General features: G+C 42.2%; 1 protein-coding gene across 1 annotated transcript in view; it reads left to right on the plus strand.

The window, feature by feature from the left end:
- The window catches only part of LOC146009243 (alpha-2-macroglobulin-like), a 99,292-nt gene that overhangs the window by 48,390 nt on the left and 28,855 nt on the right, over nucleotides 1-22,047 (plus strand). The window contains exons 17-24 of the mRNA XM_083149407.1: nucleotides 1,788-1,905; nucleotides 3,308-3,443; nucleotides 4,935-5,160; nucleotides 8,590-8,716; nucleotides 13,111-13,232; nucleotides 16,284-16,344; nucleotides 16,904-16,987; nucleotides 19,180-19,356. Of these exons, the coding sequence (XP_083005533.1) occupies nucleotides 1,788-1,905; nucleotides 3,308-3,443; nucleotides 4,935-5,160; nucleotides 8,590-8,716; nucleotides 13,111-13,232; nucleotides 16,284-16,344; nucleotides 16,904-16,987; nucleotides 19,180-19,356 (1,051 nt within the window). The remainder of the gene's footprint in view (nucleotides 1-1,787; nucleotides 1,906-3,307; nucleotides 3,444-4,934; nucleotides 5,161-8,589; nucleotides 8,717-13,110; nucleotides 13,233-16,283; nucleotides 16,345-16,903; nucleotides 16,988-19,179; nucleotides 19,357-22,047) is intronic.

Genomic DNA, 22,047 nt, shown 5'->3' on the forward strand with positions numbered 1-22,047 from the left:
TCGACCCAAATTTACCACTATCTTGAAGTACAATGTGTCACGAGAAAAGAATCTCAAAATCACTGGGATAAGTAAAAGCAAAAAAAAGTTATCCCCACTTAAGTGATACATGTCAGATTTGAAGAAAAGGGCTCTGTCAGGAAGGCAAAAACAGGCTGCGGCGGGAAGGGGTTAATAAACTATCCCAAAAAAAGAGAAATGCTCCAAAGAGCAAAAAATACAAAGATTTATCGGCCTTGTCATGACTGGTGGTAGCAGCTTCAGCACTTCTATCAGGTTGCTGATCTCCCACTATTTCCTCCTCCATCATCCTCCAAAAATGTGTTTTTATTTTATTTATTACTTTTATTTATTTTTCTTACTTTACACTGGACACAGCCTGTCACACTGGACACAGCCCCTTGGACGCTGGACACTGCCCCTGGACACAGCCCCTGGACACTACCCCTGGACACTGGACACAGCCCGTTACCCTGGACACAGCCCCTGGACAATGGACACAGCCCGTCACTCTGGACACAGCCCCTGGACACAGCCTCTGGACAATGGACACAGCCTCTGGACACCCCCCCCCCTCCTGGACACAGCTCCTGTACACTGGACACAGCCTTCACACTGGACACTGCCCCTGGACCTTGCCCCTGGAAACTGGACACAGCCCATCATCCTGGACACAGCCCCTGGACAATGGACACAGCCCGTTACCCTGGACACAGCCCCTGGACAATGGACACAGCCTCTGGACACCGCCCCGGGGACACAGCTCCTGTACACTGGACACAGCCGTCACACTGGACACAGCTCCTGTACACTGGACTCAACCCCTGTACACAGCCCCTGTACACTGGACACAGCCCCTGGACACTGGACACAACCCCTGTACACTGGACACAGCCCCTGTCACACTGGACACAACCCCTGTACACAGCCCCTGTACACTGGACACTGCCCCTGGACACTGGACACAGCTCCTGTACACTGGACACAACCCCTGTACACTGGACACAGCCCCTGTACACTGGACACAAACCCTGTACACTGGACATAGACCCTGTACACTGGACACAGACCCTGTCACACTGTACACAGGCCCTGTCACACTGGACACAAGCCCTGTCACACTGAACACAGCCCTTACAGCCCCTTGTACACTGGCCACTGCAGCCCCTGTACACTGGACTTGTGTACAGCAGCCCCTGCAGACCCTAATCGAGTGAGCAGCAGCAAAATAATATATTATTATAGCACAGCACACAGCACAGAGCACAACTACCCTCTTCCCTCTCCTATGCTGGAGTAAAGATGGCGGGGCGCGTGTGCGTCTTATATAGAATCCAGATCCCGCGAGAATCCGACAGCGCGATGATGACGTTTTGCTTCGTTTTTCGTCCGGAATTTAGGCGGGAACTCCGAGCCGGCTCGGATCCAGACTCGGATCGCAATATTCGGATCTGTCGGATCCCGGAGATCCGGACCCGCTCATCTCTAGTAAGAACCCTTCTTTTTTACTGGTTCGTAATGCTGTGTTGCTGCCAGTTGCTGGACCCGGTAACCCCTTTCAGGTCAAACCGGCATGAACCCGGTAATTAGGTGCGATCTGAAAGGGGAATTAGTTGTAACAAATACTGGTTTAAGCAGCACAAACGGCTTTTGTGTTTCTTGACTCCAGTGCACTACAGATAATAGCAACGTTCGGTTATGGCAACCAGTTATTGTGAAATGTTCCTTATAATTTCATTGAATGTTATTTACAAAGCTCTCCCATTGTTTTGTCTTATACATTACAGGGCATGAGATTAAAAATAGTAACAAGTGATGACATAAAGAAGCCTAGAGAGTGCTATGATAGCTTTATCATGTACAGATTTCATAGTCGTCCAGGAGCTGCAGGACCTAACAGAATGGGTAAGTTTATTATACAATTCCCTTAGAAACATACAGTATTCATAGACACATACATAGAATTTGACAGAAGATAAGAACTACTTGGAGAATGCACAATATGCCCCTGTTTAACCTTTTAATAACCTCAACTCTATTTGGTCCTTATTTCTATGTAAGGCTATCCATATGTCCATCCCAAGCATGTTAAAATTGTTTTAATGTCTTAGGGGCACATTTACCATTGATATTTGTGGCTAATTCCCCGAAATCATACGTTTTGGGGGTTAAGCCACAAATATTAAGTAACTCCAGCATGTAAGGTGGCAGCACCGCATCAAGAATCTCCGATACCTGCTCCGATAATCCCTCCTGTCCCATCCGCAGCCGCATTCATCCATAGGATTCTATAGGGGATGTGATACTGCCTGATGTACCAATATTGGACATCATTGCATCAGTTTCGGAGCTACTGCCATTCTGAGATGCCGGTAGCCTATGGGCAGTGCGGGCCAGCCAGGGGTCAGTGCTGGGCACAGATACGTAGACCCCCTGGCACCCAGCTTCTCAGTTCACAGGGGCAGTCTACCGGTCCCTGCGTCTACAGAGACGTACATTCTGCCAATAGGATTGCATATTGCAATGTGATCCTGGGTGGTGGACCCCACCCAGATCGAATTTCTATATGATCCAATGCAGTGGTCGAAGTGGAAATTTTGAAGTGGGGGTATGGAAATTTTGAAGTGGGGGTATGGAAAAGTAAAGAGTGAATATAGTGCGCACCTTTGGACACCCCCCTGTCCATCAACGTCCCCTGCCAGACTGCCCCGTTGTACATGGGTATTACAAAAGCACAATATGTGCTGCTGAGTGATCAGAGAGCATCCTGAGGGGGAAAAAAAACTTTTTTTTTTTATCTTCAGATTAAAGTGGGGGTATGCCATACCCCCGTATACCGCCCCACTTCGACCACTGATCCAATGTTAAATGGGTCCCTTAGATTCTAAGACCTCTGATAGGAGGCTATTGCACTTATCAACAACCCTTCTGTAAAGTCATTTTCCCTCAAGGTTTCTTTGAACCCACCTCGTTACAGTTTCAGCACATGCCCCTGTGTTCTAATATGTCTTGCCCTTTGAATAATGTTTCCCTCATGTATCTTGTTAAAACCCCTGGTATAATTAAAATTTTCTGTTATGTCCCCTCTTTTTCTTATCTCTCTAAACTACAGATATTGTGCTGTTTTGATCTTTCCTTGTTTTGTGCTGTAGGCCATGTACTATGTTATTTGACCTTCTTTGTACAGTCTTGAAATTATATCCTTCTGGACATATGGCCTCCAGAACAGAACACAGTATGGAATAATTCATTCGGAAATGGCTGCCAACCACAACAGTACTAAAATTGTATATATTTTTCTTATTAGATAGGGTATTAGATAGTGCACCAGAGATATCAAGACGTGGACCCATTTCAGAGACATTAAAGGATAACGAAAAGGAAGAACAAAAAGTTCGAACATATTTTCCTGAGACGTGGATCTGGGAACTTCTACCTCTTGGGTGAGTTAATGAGTAAAAAGTACAAACCTTCCAAAGTGGTGGAACTACATCATTGGTGCCCAAAGGCACGGTCTTCTCTAAGTGATCTCCCTTCTTTACTTACCAGCCGGAACAACAGTGGAGCTGGCAGTTGAAGTGCCACAGGGGGCAGTAGGGTACAATGTAAATGGCTGCATGCTACCTTTCTAATGCTACAGGCAGTTCACGGACAAAGACAATTAATGTGAGGTTCCGAAGCACCGTCTCTCTGCTTCAGTCTTCTCTATCTATCTATCTATCTATCTAGGGGGTGGTGCTCCTGTGTGTGCACCTACCACCAGTCTCAGGGTGCAGATGACTTTGAACCTTTTTGTGACTTTGTAGCTCCCGGCCAAGTCCACAAAGAACTGTCACCCTAGTATGTGGTCCCTTTGTTACATCGGGTGATTGCTTGCACCTATTTCTCCCTCTCTCACCTGGTGGCACCTATACAATGATTTATTGTACTTGCCTTTAAATCAATTGTCTATGTGTAATGGTAAATTAAAGCCATAGAGGGGCCTACACTGGTGCACAAGTCATTTCTCCTTCATCCACTAGGTGTCACTGGAGTTACAGTGGGTAATAGAAGGGCGATTACAGGGAGCTTGGGCACTTCAAATTAAAATAAGTGTGACTAACTCCTCCCTTTCAACTTCCCCTCCTAGGAGGTCTTAGATTGTGCCTTTCACACTCACCACTAAGATGCTAATACAAGTGCAATTCTACCCTGACCTTACATAACCCTAATGATCCACATTTGGCGTAATAACATTGTTGTCCTCTTTATGTAGCCATCATACATTCAGCAAGGAGAAGTACACGTCCATTACTATATAGTCTGTGTTTTAAGAGCAGCCTTATTTCAATCATAGACTCCATATAGGCACTAGACACAAGGATAGAACCTAAACCTTGATTTTATTCCTTGCAACTTTTAAGGGGCTATTTAGAACCCATTTCCCTTTTGACAGGTAACTAACATTGCTATAGTCACTGTTCACAGTGAAAAAGACAATGGGTCAGATGCACCAAGCTTGAAAAAGTGGAGAATGACGAACAACCAGCCAATCAGCTCCTAGCTGCCATGTTACAGGATGGTTTTCAATTTAGCCCCCCCTCTTCCACCCCAACCTAAGTTCACAATACCTAATGGATGGTTCAGGCAGCAGTGGGCCTCTTAGTTGTCAGGGGCCCCAGTGCACTGCCCCTGCTGCACCAATGGTAGTTCTTCCTCTGACTCAGATGATGCCTCATAATTGTATTTTGGGTGCATAGTAAGTTGCTGATGTAGCTAATCAGAATTCAGCAATGTATGCGCTGGACATGACAGTCAAGCGGATCCAAACTTGACCTCACAAAGTCAATCTTGATGAAATTGTAGCATCACGTTACAATACAGAGGAGAAAGGGAAATGTGTTGTAGGATCATGTAATTTATTTTCATAATCATATTTCCTTTGTCATACACAGAGAGTTTGGCAGTGCCGAACTCCAACACAAGGCCCCAGACACCATCACAGACTGGAATGCAGGAGCCGTATGTATGGGCCCCAGTGGGTTTGGACTCTCTCCTTCTACATCCCTTCGGGTTTTCCAGCCATTCTTTGTAGATCTCACCCTCCCATATTCTGTGGTGCGAGGAGAGACATTCACCCTCAAAGCCTCTGTCTTTAACTACCTGAAGCAATGCATAAAGGTAAAGGAAGTGACTGTGGCTAAAATCTCACATTCATACACATGTATTCTGAAGTATTTGGTATACAGTACTGTAACTTTATTGTGTGGTCAGTGTACCCAGGAACTTTATATAAGATAAACTACTTGAGATAAATGTTTCAATTATGTATTAGAAAATATTTTCTACATTTAAGAGTTTTGGAGTCCTTAAAGAATTTAATAAAAGAGGCAATTGAAGAGTTTCTACTCTTCAATGACCCCCAACAAACTAATGCAATAAACTTCTGGTGTGCTTTGAAAGCTGTTCTAAGGGGTAAAATAATCCAAACCGTTGCGATATTAAAAAAAAACAAGTCAAAAGGAAATGGAAGACTTAGAAGGTAAAATTAAGAAATTAGAAAAGGAACATAAATTACATCCCCTTAATGAACAAACTTTAAAAGAACTGAATAAACTAAGAGAGGATCTAGAAACAATAATTATTAAACAAATCAATAGAGAGACAGATGCATTTAAGCAAAGATATTATATAGAGGGGAATAAAGCATCTCGATTATTGGTTAAAAGGATCAAAGGCACAAAATATAGGAATGCGGTTAAAAGTTTATACAACGAAAAGGGGACAAAGATAATAAATCCAGCAGAAATCCCAAATATCTTTGCAGATTATTTAAAACATTTATACAATTTAAAGGAAGACGGTAACACGGCACAACCTACATCAGAAGAAATAGACCCCTTTTTTGAAGTAAAATAAACCTCCCAAAGATCAACCAAGCAAGATTAGATAAGCTTAACGAGCCATGGAGACTACAAGAAGTAATTGAAGCAATAAAAACCTTAAAAATATATAAAGCCCCTGGCCCAGATGGCTATATAAATAACTTTTATATCTCATACCAAAAGGAGATTGCTCCAATATTACTTCAGGTATTTCAAGAAGGAAGTCAGAAAGGAAAATTCGCAAAAGAAATGTTAGAAGCTCGAATAGTTCAGATAGGCAAGGAAGGTAAAGATTTTGCACTCCTAAATAGCGATATAAAAATATATGCTAAAATGATAGTAAATAGATTAACACCAAATCTGACGGAACTAATTAAAGCCGAACAGACAGGATTTATACCAAACAGACAAGGACCGGATAATGTCCGCAAAGCATTAGATATTTTGAGAAATGCGACATTAAGGGGAGTTCCGCTAATGGCCCTATCGCTAGATGGGGAGAAAGCCTTTGACCGGCTACATTGGACTTATATGGAAAAAGTGCTTCAAAAGTTTGGAATTAGAGACAGCTGCCTGAGAGCTATTATGGCATTCTATAAGGGGCCTTCGGCGCATGTATCATGCAACGGATTTTTCTCAGACAAGTTCAATATTACAAATGGAACAAGACAGGGATGTCCCCTGTCCCCATTAATGTATGTACTGGCGATAGAGCCATTGGCGGAATACATCAGACAAAACATAAGAGTAACGGGCCCAATTATTGACAAGACTCAGAATAAAATCTTATTATATGCTGATGACGTCCTACTTCTTTTAACAGACCCAAAAAACTCAGCTATAGAGGTATTAAAAATCCTGGATAAATTCTCAAAAGTTTCTTATTATAAACTAAATAGAAGTAAAACGGAGGCGATAACAATAAATGTTAATAACTCGGATCTGTCGGCACTGAAATCAGAGTTCAAATTTAGCTGGAAAGCCACATCTCTTAAATACCTGGGGATCCAATTAGTCACAAATGATAAAGAAGTAATAGACTGCAATTACGGACCTTTATTACACCACATAAACCAAAAGATAAATGACTGGATGAGGACAGAATTATCTTTACTTGGTAGGATTGCAGTAGTTAAAATGTTTTTACTGCCTAAAATCCTTTACCTTTTTAGAGCAATACCAAGATGGCTCCCTAAGTACTGGTTATATAGATTTAATATGATATTTAATAAGTTTATATGGTGTAATAAAAAAGCCAGAATCCCCCAAAAATACCTGATGCTACCTAAAAATAGAAGGGGCTTCACCCTCCCGAGTCTAGAAGACTACCAATTAGCGGCTCTATTAGACCAGATAAGCCATTGGAAAGGATATACAAGCGAAGTAATGGAGGTAGGAGCGCAACACGGAGAGATAGGGAACATCCCGTTGAAAGATATAATTTGGTTTCCCCCTACCTTCTTGGAGCCATATAAGCCCCTATTAAGATCAATAGAAGTGGTGTTAAAAGCATGGTATAAATTCCTGGGTCAAATTAATAAACTGGGAGCTCCGATTGGACACTTACCCATTGACTCCATAGCTAAAAGTATACCAAATTTAAACCTAAATAGCTGGAAGAATAAAGGAATCAATATGCTATCTGACTTATTTTATAACAAACAATTAATGTCCTTTACACAACTTAAAGAAACATTTGGGGTTTTCAACACCGATTTCCATAATATTTACAATTAAGACACTGGATGCAATATAATATCTTCCAGTCTAGAGAGATATAGCTACTCCCAAGAGAGATGGTGACCCAAATATTGGGGGCACGAAAGAGAAGGGGAACCTCCCTCTGGTACAAAACTTTAATGCAAGGGAAAGAGGCAGAGAAAACTACCTGGCAAATTAAATGGGAACAGGAGCTAAGTTTCTCCCTAGAGCTGAAACAGTGGGACCAATTATTTTGAATGGTGCACCAAATGTCAAAAGCAGCTATACACACAGAAAGATATCTTAAACTATTCTATCATGCATATTACACACCAGTCAAGATACATAAAATATTCAGGGAACAAACTGACGTGTGCTGGAGGTGCTCCATGGAAAGAGCAGACCTCATACACATCTTTTGGTCCTGTAAGAAATTAGAATGATTCTGGAGAGACATCAAAAATGTTATATTTGAGGTAGTGGGGATAAGACTCCAGCTAAATGCTCCAATGGTCCTCTTACATATAGGAATCTTTAATCTTGACCTACCAAGGAGGTACCTGATAAACCAAATCCTTAGCACTACTATCACAGCTATAGCCCAGTTATGGAAACAAGAACAGCCTCCGTCCTTGCAGACGGTTATAATCAAAATAAAGTTTAATTTTAAGATTAGACACTAGGAATACTAAGGAGTCCTACTTAACTCTCGCCTCGTTCTCTTTTTCCCCTGCAATATAGAGATAAAGCTAGAGATATGTATAGAACTGATTATACTCATCAAGTAAATTTGATTTGACTGTCGTAAATTGTAAGTCTTGTATGTATTGTCTTGTCTAAAATGTATATAAGGGAGAATATAGCCCTATTGTATGTAATGATGTTTTGAAAACTGAAATAAAAAAAGGGTTAGGAGTTCTTAAAATACTATTTTTAGAAAATTAAGCATTTTCTACTCAATGAATTGATGATTAATAGCAAACTCCATTGGCCAATCAGACCTAAGCATCTGTTATATTGACAGGTTCAGCTCACCCTGCAGCCTACCCTGGAATTAGAGCAGACGCCGTGTGCAGACTGTCAGTACAGCAGCTGCTTGTGTGCTGATCAAAGCAAAACCTTTCACTGGAACCTGAAAGCCTCTAAACTGGGTAAGATGATGCCAGAGACCAAGGTGGCACTGCCCGTATTGTTGGATTCACGTTCAGCTAGTAGAGCATCCTGGGAGTCATGCAGAGCCCCATTTAATGTCTGACATAAGTCCACCCAAAATTGCGCAAGGGCAATTGATTCACAGTAAGGGCCTGGATGTAGCCTGTTCTCAGTAAGCCACGTGTGCATTAGCTGCGACCTGTAATGTCTCATTATACAGTATTTAGAAATAACAAACACACCTACAGTATGTACATTGAAGCTTATGGCTTCTTTTGTTCTACTTTTTTTGTTTTCTTATTTCTTCACTTCCTGTTTTTTTCCAGCAATCTAGTGGTTAAAATAAAAGATCCCTCTCTGGACAACGCTAGAATTGTTTCACCAGAAGCTGCAACACAAATATCAGTAACCAATGAGAGAGGCTCTTTCATGCTGTAACTAGCCAGGGCATAGCCCTTGTGATTTATCACTTTAAATATGGATTCATTGTTTTTTAGGTACTTGTGTACTTTCATGGCTCCCACAATGTGCATCGTACAGGGAAAAATCGCATCGCATGCGATCTGATGCGATGCGATGTCATTTTTCACTGAAATTATGGACATGAGTTGACATCATGTAAAATGCACCCCAAACGATCTTTTCATACCCCCACTATCCACGTCGGCGTGGAGTTGAGAATAGAAAGTGTGGCGAGCGCAGCGAGACACGAAGCCCGAAGCGTGGCGAGCGCAGCGAGCCCCGCGAGGGGACACGGATACCTGTGAAGCCCGCGAGGGGACACGGATACCTGTGAAGGTATCCGCATCCCCTCACATGGCTCGCTGCGCTCGCCACGCTTCGGGCTCGGTGGCCCGCTGCACTCGCCACACTTTCTATTCTCAACTCTACGCCGATGTGGATAGTGGGGGTATGAAAAGGTCATAGGACGCTTACCGCCGCCCCTCGCGGGCTCGCTGCGCTCGCCACGCTTCGGGTTGGCGTTGATACAGTGTGAAAAATGACATTTGGGGTGCATTTTACATGATGTCAACTCATGTCCATAATTTCTGTGAAAAATGACATCGCATAACATGCGATCTCATGCGATCGCATGCGATCGCATGCGATCTCATGCGATCGTATGCGATTTTATAAAAATGACAAAAACACGGGAAAATCGCATCGCATGCCACTACATATGGCATGCGATGGCATGCGATGGGAGCCGTGAAAGTACACAAGTACCGTTTTTTATTATGTCTCAGAGGGGTTTTCCAAGTCCCAGGGGGAGATGTATCAAAGCTTGGAGAGAGACAAAAGGGGTCTATTTACTTACCTTTGATGGAGATAAAGTGGACTGAGACAATGTACCAGCCAATCAATTCCTAAATGTACCAGCCAATCACTGTCATGTCTCTTACTACCTCTACAATGTTCTTCTAGAGGAATGATGTAGAAAGTTTTCAGATTTCTGTTCTTTTCAATTTTTCTTCCCGCATCAAGGTCATGGAAAAGAAATGAAGAGAATAATGATGTAGCAAGTCTAAACAATCTGATTGTTTCAAACGGGGTCCCGAAATATTCCGCTCTGGGGTGTGACGAAATTTCCTTTAAGGGATCACCGTGGTGTTTGGAAGATATTAATTCCGGCTTACACTTGCTTACATAAAATAAAACGTCGCCATACACATAAAGGTTTCTTTCACCGATTTCTCATTTCCACCTTCTCCTCCTATTCCTTCCTCTCAACCGAGTTTATGAAAAAATAAACACGGAGGAATGGTATCAGTGGGTGTCAAATGAGAAAAGATTCTAAATGGATTTTACCCAATGGTTAAATTACATACCCAGTATTCCTATGGGGTGTGTAAAATAATTTTTAGAATAGGGATCACCCTTGTGTTCTAAAGGCAATAATTGCTTACACTGTGCTTACATATAACAAAATATCGCCATATACATAAAGGTATCTTTTTCCTTAAATTTTCAAGCAGGTGCTCACGTTTTTGCTTACTTGTGATTGCTGTTACTCCTCATATCAAGGTATCTTTGGTGATTCTTTGGTCCAAAAAAGGAGAAATGCTTCCAAATAATGGCAAACTCAATTTATTTAAAATGGAATATTTAAAAAGGCAAAAAACATTGGAGTTGAAACACAGGACCATACAGAGGATAAGGTGACCGGAACACACTCACCCAAAACAGATCCTGACCAATGTAGTTACCCCAATAAAAGCCACCAACGCGTTTCGACTATTGTCTTTATCAATCACCTTGATAAAGACAATAGTCGAAACGCGTTGGTGGCTTTTATTGGGGTAACTACATTGGTCAGGATCTGTTTTGGGTGAGTGTGTTCCGGTCACCTTATCCTCTGTATGGTCCTGTGTTTCAACTCCAATGTTTTTTGCCTTTTTAAATATTCCATTTTAAATAAATTGAGTTTGCCATTATTTGGAAGCATTTCTCCTTTTTTGGACCAAAGAATCACCAAAGATACCTTGATATGAGGAGTAACAGCAATCACAAGTAAGCAAAAACGTGAGCACCTGCTTGAAAATTTAAGGAAAAAGATACCTTTATGTATATGGCGATATTTTGTTATATGTAAGCACAGTGTAAGCAATTATTGCCTTTAGAACACAAGGGTGATCCCTATTCTAAAAATTATTTTACACACCCCATATGAATACTGGGTATGTAATTTAACCATTGGGTAAAATCCATTTAGAATCTTTTCTCATTTGACACCCACTGATACCATTCCTCCGTGTTTATTTTTTCATAAACTCGGTTGAGAGGAAGGAATAGGAGGAGAAGGTGGAAATGAGAAATCGGTGAAAGAAACCTTTATGTGTATGGCGACGTTTTATTTTATGTAAGCAAGTGTAAGCCGGAATTAATATCTTCCAAACACCACGGTGATCCCTTAAAGGAAATTTCGTCACACCCCAGAGCGGAATATTTCGGGACCCCGTTTGAAACAATCAGATTGTTTAGACTTGCTACATCATTATTCTCTTCATTTCTTTTCCATGACCTTGATGCGGGAAGAAAAATTGAAAAGAACAGAAATCTGAAAACTTTCTACATCATTCCTCTAGAAGAACATTGTAGAGGTAGTAAGAGCGCTGTTTTGAGAAAAGATATCATATTGTTTCTTCTGTACTTGTTTTAGAGGGTTTGGCGACCCACTACCCCTGATATCTCCACTTGATAGCTGCTCTAAGCGCAGTCCCAATTGTCATATATTCAACCATTGTTAATCACTGTCATGTCACTACAGCCGGTGACATGGCAGTTAGGAGCTGATTGGCTGGTACTTTATCTCAGCCCACTTTGTCTCTATTACAGGCTTAGTAAACATACCCCAAGTTACAAATCAATCAGCTCCTAACCAGAGGTGTATTTATATCTTATGAGGGTCTAAGCAAGAAACCGTTATGGGGCCCCCCTTTCTCAAACAGTCCATAGCACTTTATGCTGTCATCACCATGCACCTTGGCTCCGCCTATTTTATGTGCGTCTCCTTCCCTCGCATATTCATGAAGAAGCAGCAGCTGTTCAGTATACCTCCCAACATTTTTATTTTGCTGATCAGGACCCTCTGCAGCGCACAGGAAAGGAGGCATGGTATCTGTTAAAAAGGACGTGGCCTCACTGGAATGTCACGGCCACAAACCACTCCCCTTTTCCCATCACTATGGGGGCATGGCCAGTGCACTGTGAGCTGCTGGCCATGATCCTAGCCTAGCCCCTTTGTTTTACTGAATAGATGCTGTCCAGAGCAACAACAGGCAGGGGGTCTTCAAATACCCCCCCCCCCACACACACAAGCAGCAGGACACTGCTGGCCATGGGTGAGACACGGGACAGTCCCAAGAAAATGAGACTGCCCTGTGAAAATCGGGACAGATAGGAGGTATGGTTGTTCAGGTCCTAACAGAGCAAGATGGAAGTTGGCACATAGAGGGGAGAGCAGCAGAGACAGGAGAGAGATGCAAAGAAAGAGGAGAGAGAGACGGAAAGACAGGAGAGGGAGGGGGAGGAGAGAGAGAGGCCGAAGCAGGAGAGTGATAGAGATGAAGTCAAAATGTATCATATAGTCCCAGCTTGAGAGCTCTGTCACATTGTCATAAAGTTATAATGCAGTAGCGGCCCAGACCAACCCACCCCACCTCCGGACAGCACAATAGCGGCCCATTTCTCCACATTTGCGAGGCATGACTAATCCCCCTTCCTTTTTCAGCAAAATAGCAGGAAATCTGTCCCATTCATACTCCCCCTTCCACCCTCCCCCATCCATCAGCAACATAATGGCCATTTGTGGTGCATGACTAACGCCCCAGTCACTTTTAAACTGTGCTCATTATTTAAATGATATGTTATGTAGTCTTTACCCCAAATCCAGGAGAGGTAAATATCACTGTGAGGACGGAGGCTGTGGACACAAAAGACCTTTGTGAAAATGAGATCCCTGTTGTCCCTAAGCAAGGCAGCACTGACACAGTCGTGAAGCCCTTACTCGTACAGGTCAGTATGTGGATATACAGCAATGCTCACTTCCTAATGACCAAAATTCTGTATTCTTATTGGCAGTGGCGGCTTCTACCTTGGTGTAGGAGGGGAACTACCACTGCCCACAATGCTGTCACCACTCTGCTGTCACTGCTTCTGGTCCCGCTGGGGTCACAGGAGCAGCGCAGGCACAATAGCTTCCTTGATACTGCACATGCGCTGGCTCTCGGCTTCTGTGCTCTGCTTCGGCAGCAGCCCAAAGAAGCTATAATATGGTCCTGGCGCCTGTACAATGCAGATGACAGGCACTGGGACTGACTCATGTGCAGACCGCAGATTCTATGGGCTGCAGTTGTAGCAGCCCATAGATGCATCCTGGAAGGAGGGAACTCCTCCAAATGGGACTGCATTGGGTGACTGGCAGGTAAGATTTAGAATATGTTTACTTTACTTTAATTATTCAGAGCACAGTGGTGGATTTTACCTGGAGGGGCTGTAGTCCTGCAATCCATAGGTAAAAACTGCCACTGCTTACAGGGATCTATTCATTATAGTCCCCTGATAATTAAGCATCCAACTAACTGTGAGCTATGGCAGTAGATACTTAAATACAAGAGCAAGTCAGTATTTCTCTGGTGCGGGGAGTGCAGCGATGGGTGCCGGGTCCCCATCAGGCCCCTCCAACAGGTCCAGGCCAGGGTAAATAGTACCCCCCCCCCCTCTGTACCACGGTCAATCGTGTAAGTGTGAGACCTGAGCTGATCTGTGCGCATGGCCGCTGGGCAGTAGAGGAGGAAGGATCTGCCCAGATTCCTCTTTGCAATTCAAGTCCTTTTTCTCATAGGGCGGAGCAGACGATACTTGTTTCCTAGCATGGCGCCCACTACTCTATTAGCGTACAGGGCTTTTTTGCGTAAAGATATCGCATCGCATGGCATGGCGTGTAAAATGCTGTACGATGTGTATTAACACTGTGTCACTGTGCAGATGTGAGAGTGGGTTGGGTTATGTGGGTAAATAGAGACCCTAGTGTTACAGATGGGCCATCCTGCGGGAAACAGAGAGCGGGAACGGCAGAGACTGAAATCGCATCGCACGCATCGTATGTCATATGCAATGCGATTTCACTACGCTTGCGTACGTAGAAATCTGGGCACCGTGCTAGGAAACAAGTACCGAGCAGGCTATGGGAATTAACACAGGCAAACTCCGAAGTGGAACATTTTCTTGTCTACTAATAGTGAATGGGCCCATTACATAAAACATACATTTCTGCATGTGTAACAGCCCATTAAGGATAAATAGGATTCTGAAGCCATAAAACTACACACCACGCTGACATGTTCGCTTGGATAGTATATGCTAAGTATATGCGATCCTCAGCAATGCAAATGCAGGAGGAGGCACATTATCACATACAACCTCCTTCCTGCATTGTGATTGCTAGAAACTGGGATCATAATGTCTCATTCCGTCCTTCATTACCCCACTTGGTCGTACATGATATGTTCTGATTGACTCTGCCGCACTTCTGGTGGGGAAGTGCCAGATGCCACCCGCAGGAGCACGCAGATACAGGTACAGATGAGATGGCCAGCACTATTTGTCGTTCCGATATGGCAAATCGTGCCGATATCATCTAAGTGTGTGCCCAGCCTAATGCTCCATGTGAACCTTAGACACAGGCTTCCGTTCCCCATATGTATGACTACTAGACACGCTAATGGGGCCTACACATGGGGAGATATGGCTGAGCGTTCTGAGCAATGCTAGATCGCTCTGAATGCTCAGCAAGATCGCTCAGCACACTCCGGTGCGAACACTGGTCCTGACCGGCATTTAGGAGACTAATATCCGGCATGCTGGATATTAATAGCCGGGCAAGAGTGATGCGCTGGGCTGCACATCCCTATGCTCCTAAACACAGAGCGATGTAGAGGCATTTTCTAAGCAATCTAGTGCTGGTGTAGAATCAGTGGGTGGCATGTCTTACCAATGGCAGAGGCATGAGCCCCCTGCACTAGCCTGATGGTTTCTCATATTATAGTAAAAAAAGAAAGGAACCACCAGTGTAACTATAGCTGCTGTATCGGGAGGGTGTAAAGCTCCCAAAAGTACAAGAACAAGAAAAATGGGGATTATGATACAGCACTCAGGTTTTTACTGAATACATTTATTACAATACTAAAAGAGATGTAATACAAATCATATACAATACATTGGAATTCCAAGGTCTTTAGATGGAAATGGGTGTGAGATGGATGGCTCTCCAATAAAGTGCTAGGGCAGGATGCAGTGGCTCAACGCGTTTCGGCGTGTTCACACGCCTTCATCAGGAGCTGGTTGAAGGCGTGTGAACACGCCGAAAAGCGTTGAGCCACTGCATCCTGCCCTAGCATTTTATTGGAGAGCCAACCATCTCACACCCATTTCCATCTAAAAACCTTGGAATTCCAGAGGACATCACACCCGGACCAGTTTTGTTGTAATACCATCTTGGATCCCCCGAAACCTGCACCCATTACATCTGGTATCAGCCGTACCTTAAGGACTGCCTCTTTCATCATTTCACCAATTGTGTGACATTCGGGAATCCTCCAGTGGGAAATCTCCGGGACTCTGAAAATCCTTTCCTAATAAGGTCATCCACAATATATGGTAATTATAAACCCTGGTGTTGATTTGGACCAAAAATATCCACTTTTGCCCCAACATCGATTACTAGCTGGAAATTTATCCTTTTTTAAATACAGTTTTATCATCATTTTTAATTGTGAGAATTCTCATACGCAATGTATTGTATATGATTTGTATTACATCTCTTTTAGTATTGTAATAAATTTAATCAGTAAAAACCCGAGCGCTGTATCATAATCCCCATTTTTCTGGTTTCTCATATTAGCATAAGGTAGTCAATCAGGCTTCCGCAGCTATCTGTAACTACAGCCGCTCTTCATGTGACTCAGAATCAGCTGTAATCTGTAATGTCTTGCAGAAAGCACTGGTACAGTAACATTACATTCCATCTTCATGTGTTCTCTCTCCTGCATGTGTCGGTGATCATAGCCCGGAGGTGTCCTGGAGGAGAAAACTCACAGCACTCTGCTCTGCATCAAAGAGGGAGAAGGTGAGAACTGGATTATAGGAAACGACTGTGTGATGTGTTGTGACGATGAAAATGATTAATATCATTACTATAATTGTATTTATTATTGATTAATAAATATGTATATTACTCTACTTAACAGTCACTTTCTTTGTCATAATGCACATAAGCAGAGTCAAATGCAGAACTAAATTGCCTCTGAACAATGTGTGATATTGGCCGCATGTAGATGGACCTAGATCTTCTGTAGGTGTGCAACAAGGACGTGCAGTCAGGGAAGGCAGTGCTTCCCCTGTAATTTTGTTTAAAATAATAAAAGAATATATTTATGACACATATTCTGTGTCATAAGTATTTTATTCATATTATTTTAGTAATTTGTGACATTTAAATTAGTTTGGGAGGCACCGATCATTGTGCCTCCCGAACACGTGTAAGGGGATAAATTCAGTTATATAAATTTGTTTAATTTTTTTTTTTATAGAAGATGTAAAAAAAAAAACAGCATCTAAATCAATGTCTTGCTTACACGTCAGTGCTTTTTATTTAATGTAATGTGAACCAATTGTCTTGTCTCTAGAGCATTCTAAGGTAGAGGAGATCTCTCTGATAGTCCCGGAAAACACTCTGGAGGATTCGGAAAGAGCCCATATCACAGTATTAGGTAACATTTGTTTTATTATCTACATCCAGACTCCTCTGCTTAGCAATGACCAGAAAATCCCAGTGATTGCACCCAGACCTCCAGTATCAGGATGTACCGTACATGCTTTTGTTTACACATGCTCATCAGCGTGGTGGGGATGGGCAAAATCAACCATAGTTTTTCAGTAAATGTTAATCCGGGTTCTAGACCCGGATTAGACCCTGGTTTTTTTACTTTATGAAATATATCTTCTACAAGATGCACACAGGAACACCTACAGCACTGGATATAACCAGGTTTTTATGCAAAAATTTAGATCCATTTTATCAATCACAAATGTTCAGCTCTAATACTAGGATGAGAATTTGTTTCTGTAATATGATGTATGCATACTGTATAATTTTATTTCATTAACCCTCTACCCTCTGTTAGACTCCAGATAGTCTATAATCTTGGTTGGCTGTTATAAATTGCCTGGACTATTTTCTATTAATTGTATTCTAGAGCCTAGAAGATACTATACTATACCTTTGTATTAGAGCTTTCAGAGTTAATGTGGAGTATAATGCACCAGTGATTTATAGATGAGAGATTGTTACAGCTTTTGGGTCAATGCAGGAGAAGCCCATCACAGAGTGGGAGCGAGAGAACCATGGGGAGCGACAGATCCAGTATTCACTCTTAGGCGTGGTCTCCAGAAAGGCCAAAAAAGCTATTGAAGTATTTCTTATGGAAGGGCAAATACCTGAAGCTGTTACTCAACAGAGAGATTCTGCACCAAAATTGTTGAAATCCTCCAATAATCATAGAATGTCTTTATACAGTAGATCATGACGTCCAAAAGTTATTTCTTCCTACAGTATATTTGATAATGTCTCCGTGTGTATGGCACCAGGTGAAGGCGATAAGTGGTCTACTGCGTACTATCGCCCACAGTAATAGACAGGGCTTGCACGTCGATTCTGATAAATCACAGGATCTTGCCTATAAACAATAGACAAAAACCTGATCAGCACAGATCGCTCAGCTGCAAACTGTTTCAGCACATCGCTCAGCACAGGCTGCAGTCGCCCCAATGCGTACAATGCTTAAGAAAATGTTTCAATTTGAACAGCATGCTATATACTAAGAATATTTTATATGATGAACTAGAGATGAAATGTCAAGCTATCCACATGGATAGATTACCCACTGGTGACGATTGTGGAACAATCTGTCCTTTTTTGTTAAGCAAAGTTTTTGTAACACCTGGAAGAACCTTTCAGTGACTTTCTAACTTTCTGCCAAGCTTTAGAAAAATGTCATAGAACGGCTTCTACAGAAGCAACTATATTAGATTAAAGGGACTCCTGATAGTGATTGTTGTGGGCAATTATGTCCAGAGTAGTCTATGAGTAGCTTTGTTTAATATAAAATACAAATAGAGGACAGCACAGACATAGGGGTCACTGCTATAAGGAGGGAGCACATTAGGCTGCAGGGACAGCTGAATGATCCAGTCAGTAAGAGCTGGGTGTCCTACTTGGCAAACTATGACAAAAGGTGATTGAAAACAAAGGTTCAATTATATATATATACTGGTCTGTGACATCACTAATTTATATCCTGATGGTACATTCAAGACGTAGGCATAAGTCCATAGGAAAATAAGTTTGTTAGTCCCTATGTTGGGTTGGTTTTAAGTTGCTACTATTTACAGTATTTGTCTATTTCATTTTCATATTCTAAATGATATATTATAATGTGCATAATCAGGCTATTTAGTGGATAGTAAAACTCTACAATAAAATAATAAAATAAATACATTTAAAAAACACATCTCCCTCCCTACTAAAATATAGCATTAGCAAAACTAGGTTGGATGATTACACGGGGGGGGGCTTCCCATAAGTCAGCTATAGTCCTTTCATCACTGGGAAATAGCTGTTGTGCCACTACTACAAGCAATACAGTAACCCATGCTGACCAGGCCGGATGCTAGCACCGGGAGTTGTAGTTTTGCGATTACTCACAAAACTATACCTCATCCTGAATCAGGCCCATAAGCCTCACCAATTTTGCCTGTGTGTCTTTATTCATTGTTTGTAATCTCCATAATGTGCTATGGCAGTGTGAAGTGCATGGTGTCTACATAGTTCTTGTTACAATACATCTGTGTCTCTTTATTCTATTATCCTGCATCATTTTGCTGTACCTCTGTTACCCTGCAGGAGATCTGATGGGCACAGCCATGCAGAACCTGGACCGTCTCTTGGCCATGCCGTATGGATGCGGAGAGCAGAACATGGTTTTATTCGCACCCAATATTTTTATCCTGCAGTATCTGGAAAAATCTCATCAACTGAACCATGAGATCCAGAGCAAAGCCATCACGTTCCTAGAGAGCGGTACGATATATTCTGGGCCTATTATTGTCCTTTGAGCACTGAATTTGTATTTGTCATTTGCTCTCCCACAGACTACACCAGGGAGTTTATTCTGGTTGATTCGCTCGGATGCGAATTCGCACCCTTGCGAATCAACCAAACCCTGCCTTGCGAATGGTTGGCTGCTGCCACCCTTTTGCAGGGTGACTTGCTCATAGAGGCCTGCGAATGGGTGTTATAAAGTAACATCCATTCGCAGGCCAGGAGGAACCTCCCACATCTTTCTATGTTCCCCCAAAAGATGTGGAAGGTGCATGCATATGTAGGGTTGCTCTGAGCAACCTTACATATGCATGCACGTTCAGGGAGAATTGGGCAGGGGGATGTCAGCTGCCCACCCCCCCTCCCCTGTCCATCATGCCCACATTAGCATAGAACGCCCAGTGCCCTTGTCCCCAATAAAAGCCTATGTCAGTCCTGACTACTGTTCTTGGGCCATTTAAACAACACTACAAGATGATGGCATTTAACATGGATATAATCCTCCTGTAAGGGGCTTAGCTTACTAAGGGGTGAGGTTTTCTTCATGGAGTGAACCCTCACAGTTAACTTTAGTCAACTTCCTGTAGGATCCCAAAGGTATGGGTTTAAAGTCCCAGCTGTCAGCTCCAATAGAGTCCAAGCTCAATAACCCTGGGACTTATTGTAACTCACTTACCTTAGCCTAAACTTGTAAACCAAGAGTACGGAGGTAAGGTGTATTGATATGATGTTATTCCATGATGTGGAGCATCCAGGCTTAGCACAAGTTGGGAATATATTTCTTACATAGGTTAAACTGTAAACCAGAGATAGGGTATAAAGGTCTTATCTGAGCCTCCTGAGCTTCACAACATAGACTCAAAATCAATGGGAAGTGAGGCAGAGATTGGTATGACTTTAAATCATTCATAGGGCTATAGGGAATGCTCAGTTCAAACAATTACAAACTCCTGCAAAATGGACTTATTGCAACTCTGAATAAGAAACTACACCATATCTCGGCAGTATAAGGGGTAGATGTATGAAGCAGTGATAAGGGAGGAGAAGTGATAAGGCGCCTGGTACTTTATCACAGGCCAATCAGCTCTTAACTGCTCATTTTTAAACCCAGCCTGTAACTTAACAGTCAGGAGCTGATTGGCTGGTGATAAAGTAGTGGGAACAGGGGTTTGGGATTCTGCACACTACAGGTTAATTTTGCCCTCTATTTTTCGGGCCTATTCCGCTATTGTGCTGATGTTTATAGAGCGGGGGTGCTATCCTCTCAACTGGGGGTGAATATTAAAAAAAAACACAAGAAAAAAGCAGTTGTGAGCGGATGCACTCCTATCTGAGAAATTGGACGTTTCTTAGGTTTGTATAAACAATTATTTTAAAAAATGGGAACTCCAATTATCTTTATTAGTATCCTGATAAGGAGATACCCATCAAAGGTGCGAAATTGGAGGGGTTAAAAATTGTTGGACAAACAATACATATATGTGCTGGAAATAAAGATTGTGTTAAAGATTAAAACGTGTTGGCAGATTTATTGGGGGGATGCAGCTTTAATTTGAGGGGATTATTTCCCTTGTATTTTATAGATATAGGTCACACTGCTGTACTGATTATCAAGCTAATATATTTCAATTGGCCTTATTTTGCTTAACAATATTTAGCAATTGGCTTTATATTATATTGCTTTACGGGTATGTCACTTGATACATATTGTGCATGTTTTAATACAATGTGAAACAGCACACTGTTAGCTGGCTCAAAACCCAGATTGTGGGATTTGCAACAGTGTATAAGTATTTAGTATGAGATCATCTAGCATTCACATAAGCTGGCAGAGTCCAATTGGTGAGGCAATTATAGAGACAGTGACCCTATCTAGTAAAGACAGTGAATCTGACACATTATGTAGTAACAGCTGGCATCAACACATCCTAAAATCTGTCTAACACGGGTATGTGACACGTGTTTCGCATTTGAGCTTTCAGGCCAGTTTGAGAAAGCTCAAATGCGAAACACGTGTCACAAACCCATGTTAGGCAGATTTTAGGATGTGTTGATGCCAGCTGTTACTACATAATGTGTCAGATTCGCTGTCTTTACTAGATAGGGTCACTGTCTCTATAATTGCCTCACCACCCAATATGTAGAGGTGAGAGCATTGATAAACAGCACAGAACAACAGAACCTCTGGTCCAAGGGAGGTCACATAACATATTGTTTGTGGGTGATCTATCAACCCCACGTCAAACTACTATTTTTATCACAAAGCCAAAAGTGTACCACCAACCACCAGCAGAGGTCCTCATAAGCATGCAAAACAGAGGACTCTGCCAGCTTATGTGAATGCTAGATGATCTCATACTAAATACTTATACACTGTTGCAAATCCCACAATCTGGGCTTTGAGCCAGCTAACAGTGTGCTGTTTCACAATGTATTAAAACATGCACAATATGTATCAAGTGACATACCCATAAAGCAATATAATATAAAGCCAATTGCTAAATATTGTTAAGCAAAATAAGGCCAATTGAAATATATTAGCTCGATAATCAGTACAGTAGTGTGACCTATATCTATAAAATACAAGGGAAATAATCCCCTCAAATTAAAGCTGCATCCCCCCAATAAATCTGCCAACACGTTTTAATCTTTAACACAATCTTTATTTCC

This window comes from Crinia signifera, chromosome 6 (assembly GCF_055691185.1).
Source record: "Crinia signifera chromosome 6, ASM5569118v1, whole genome shotgun sequence".
NCBI classification, from domain to species: domain Eukaryota; kingdom Metazoa; phylum Chordata; class Amphibia; order Anura; family Myobatrachidae; genus Crinia; species Crinia signifera.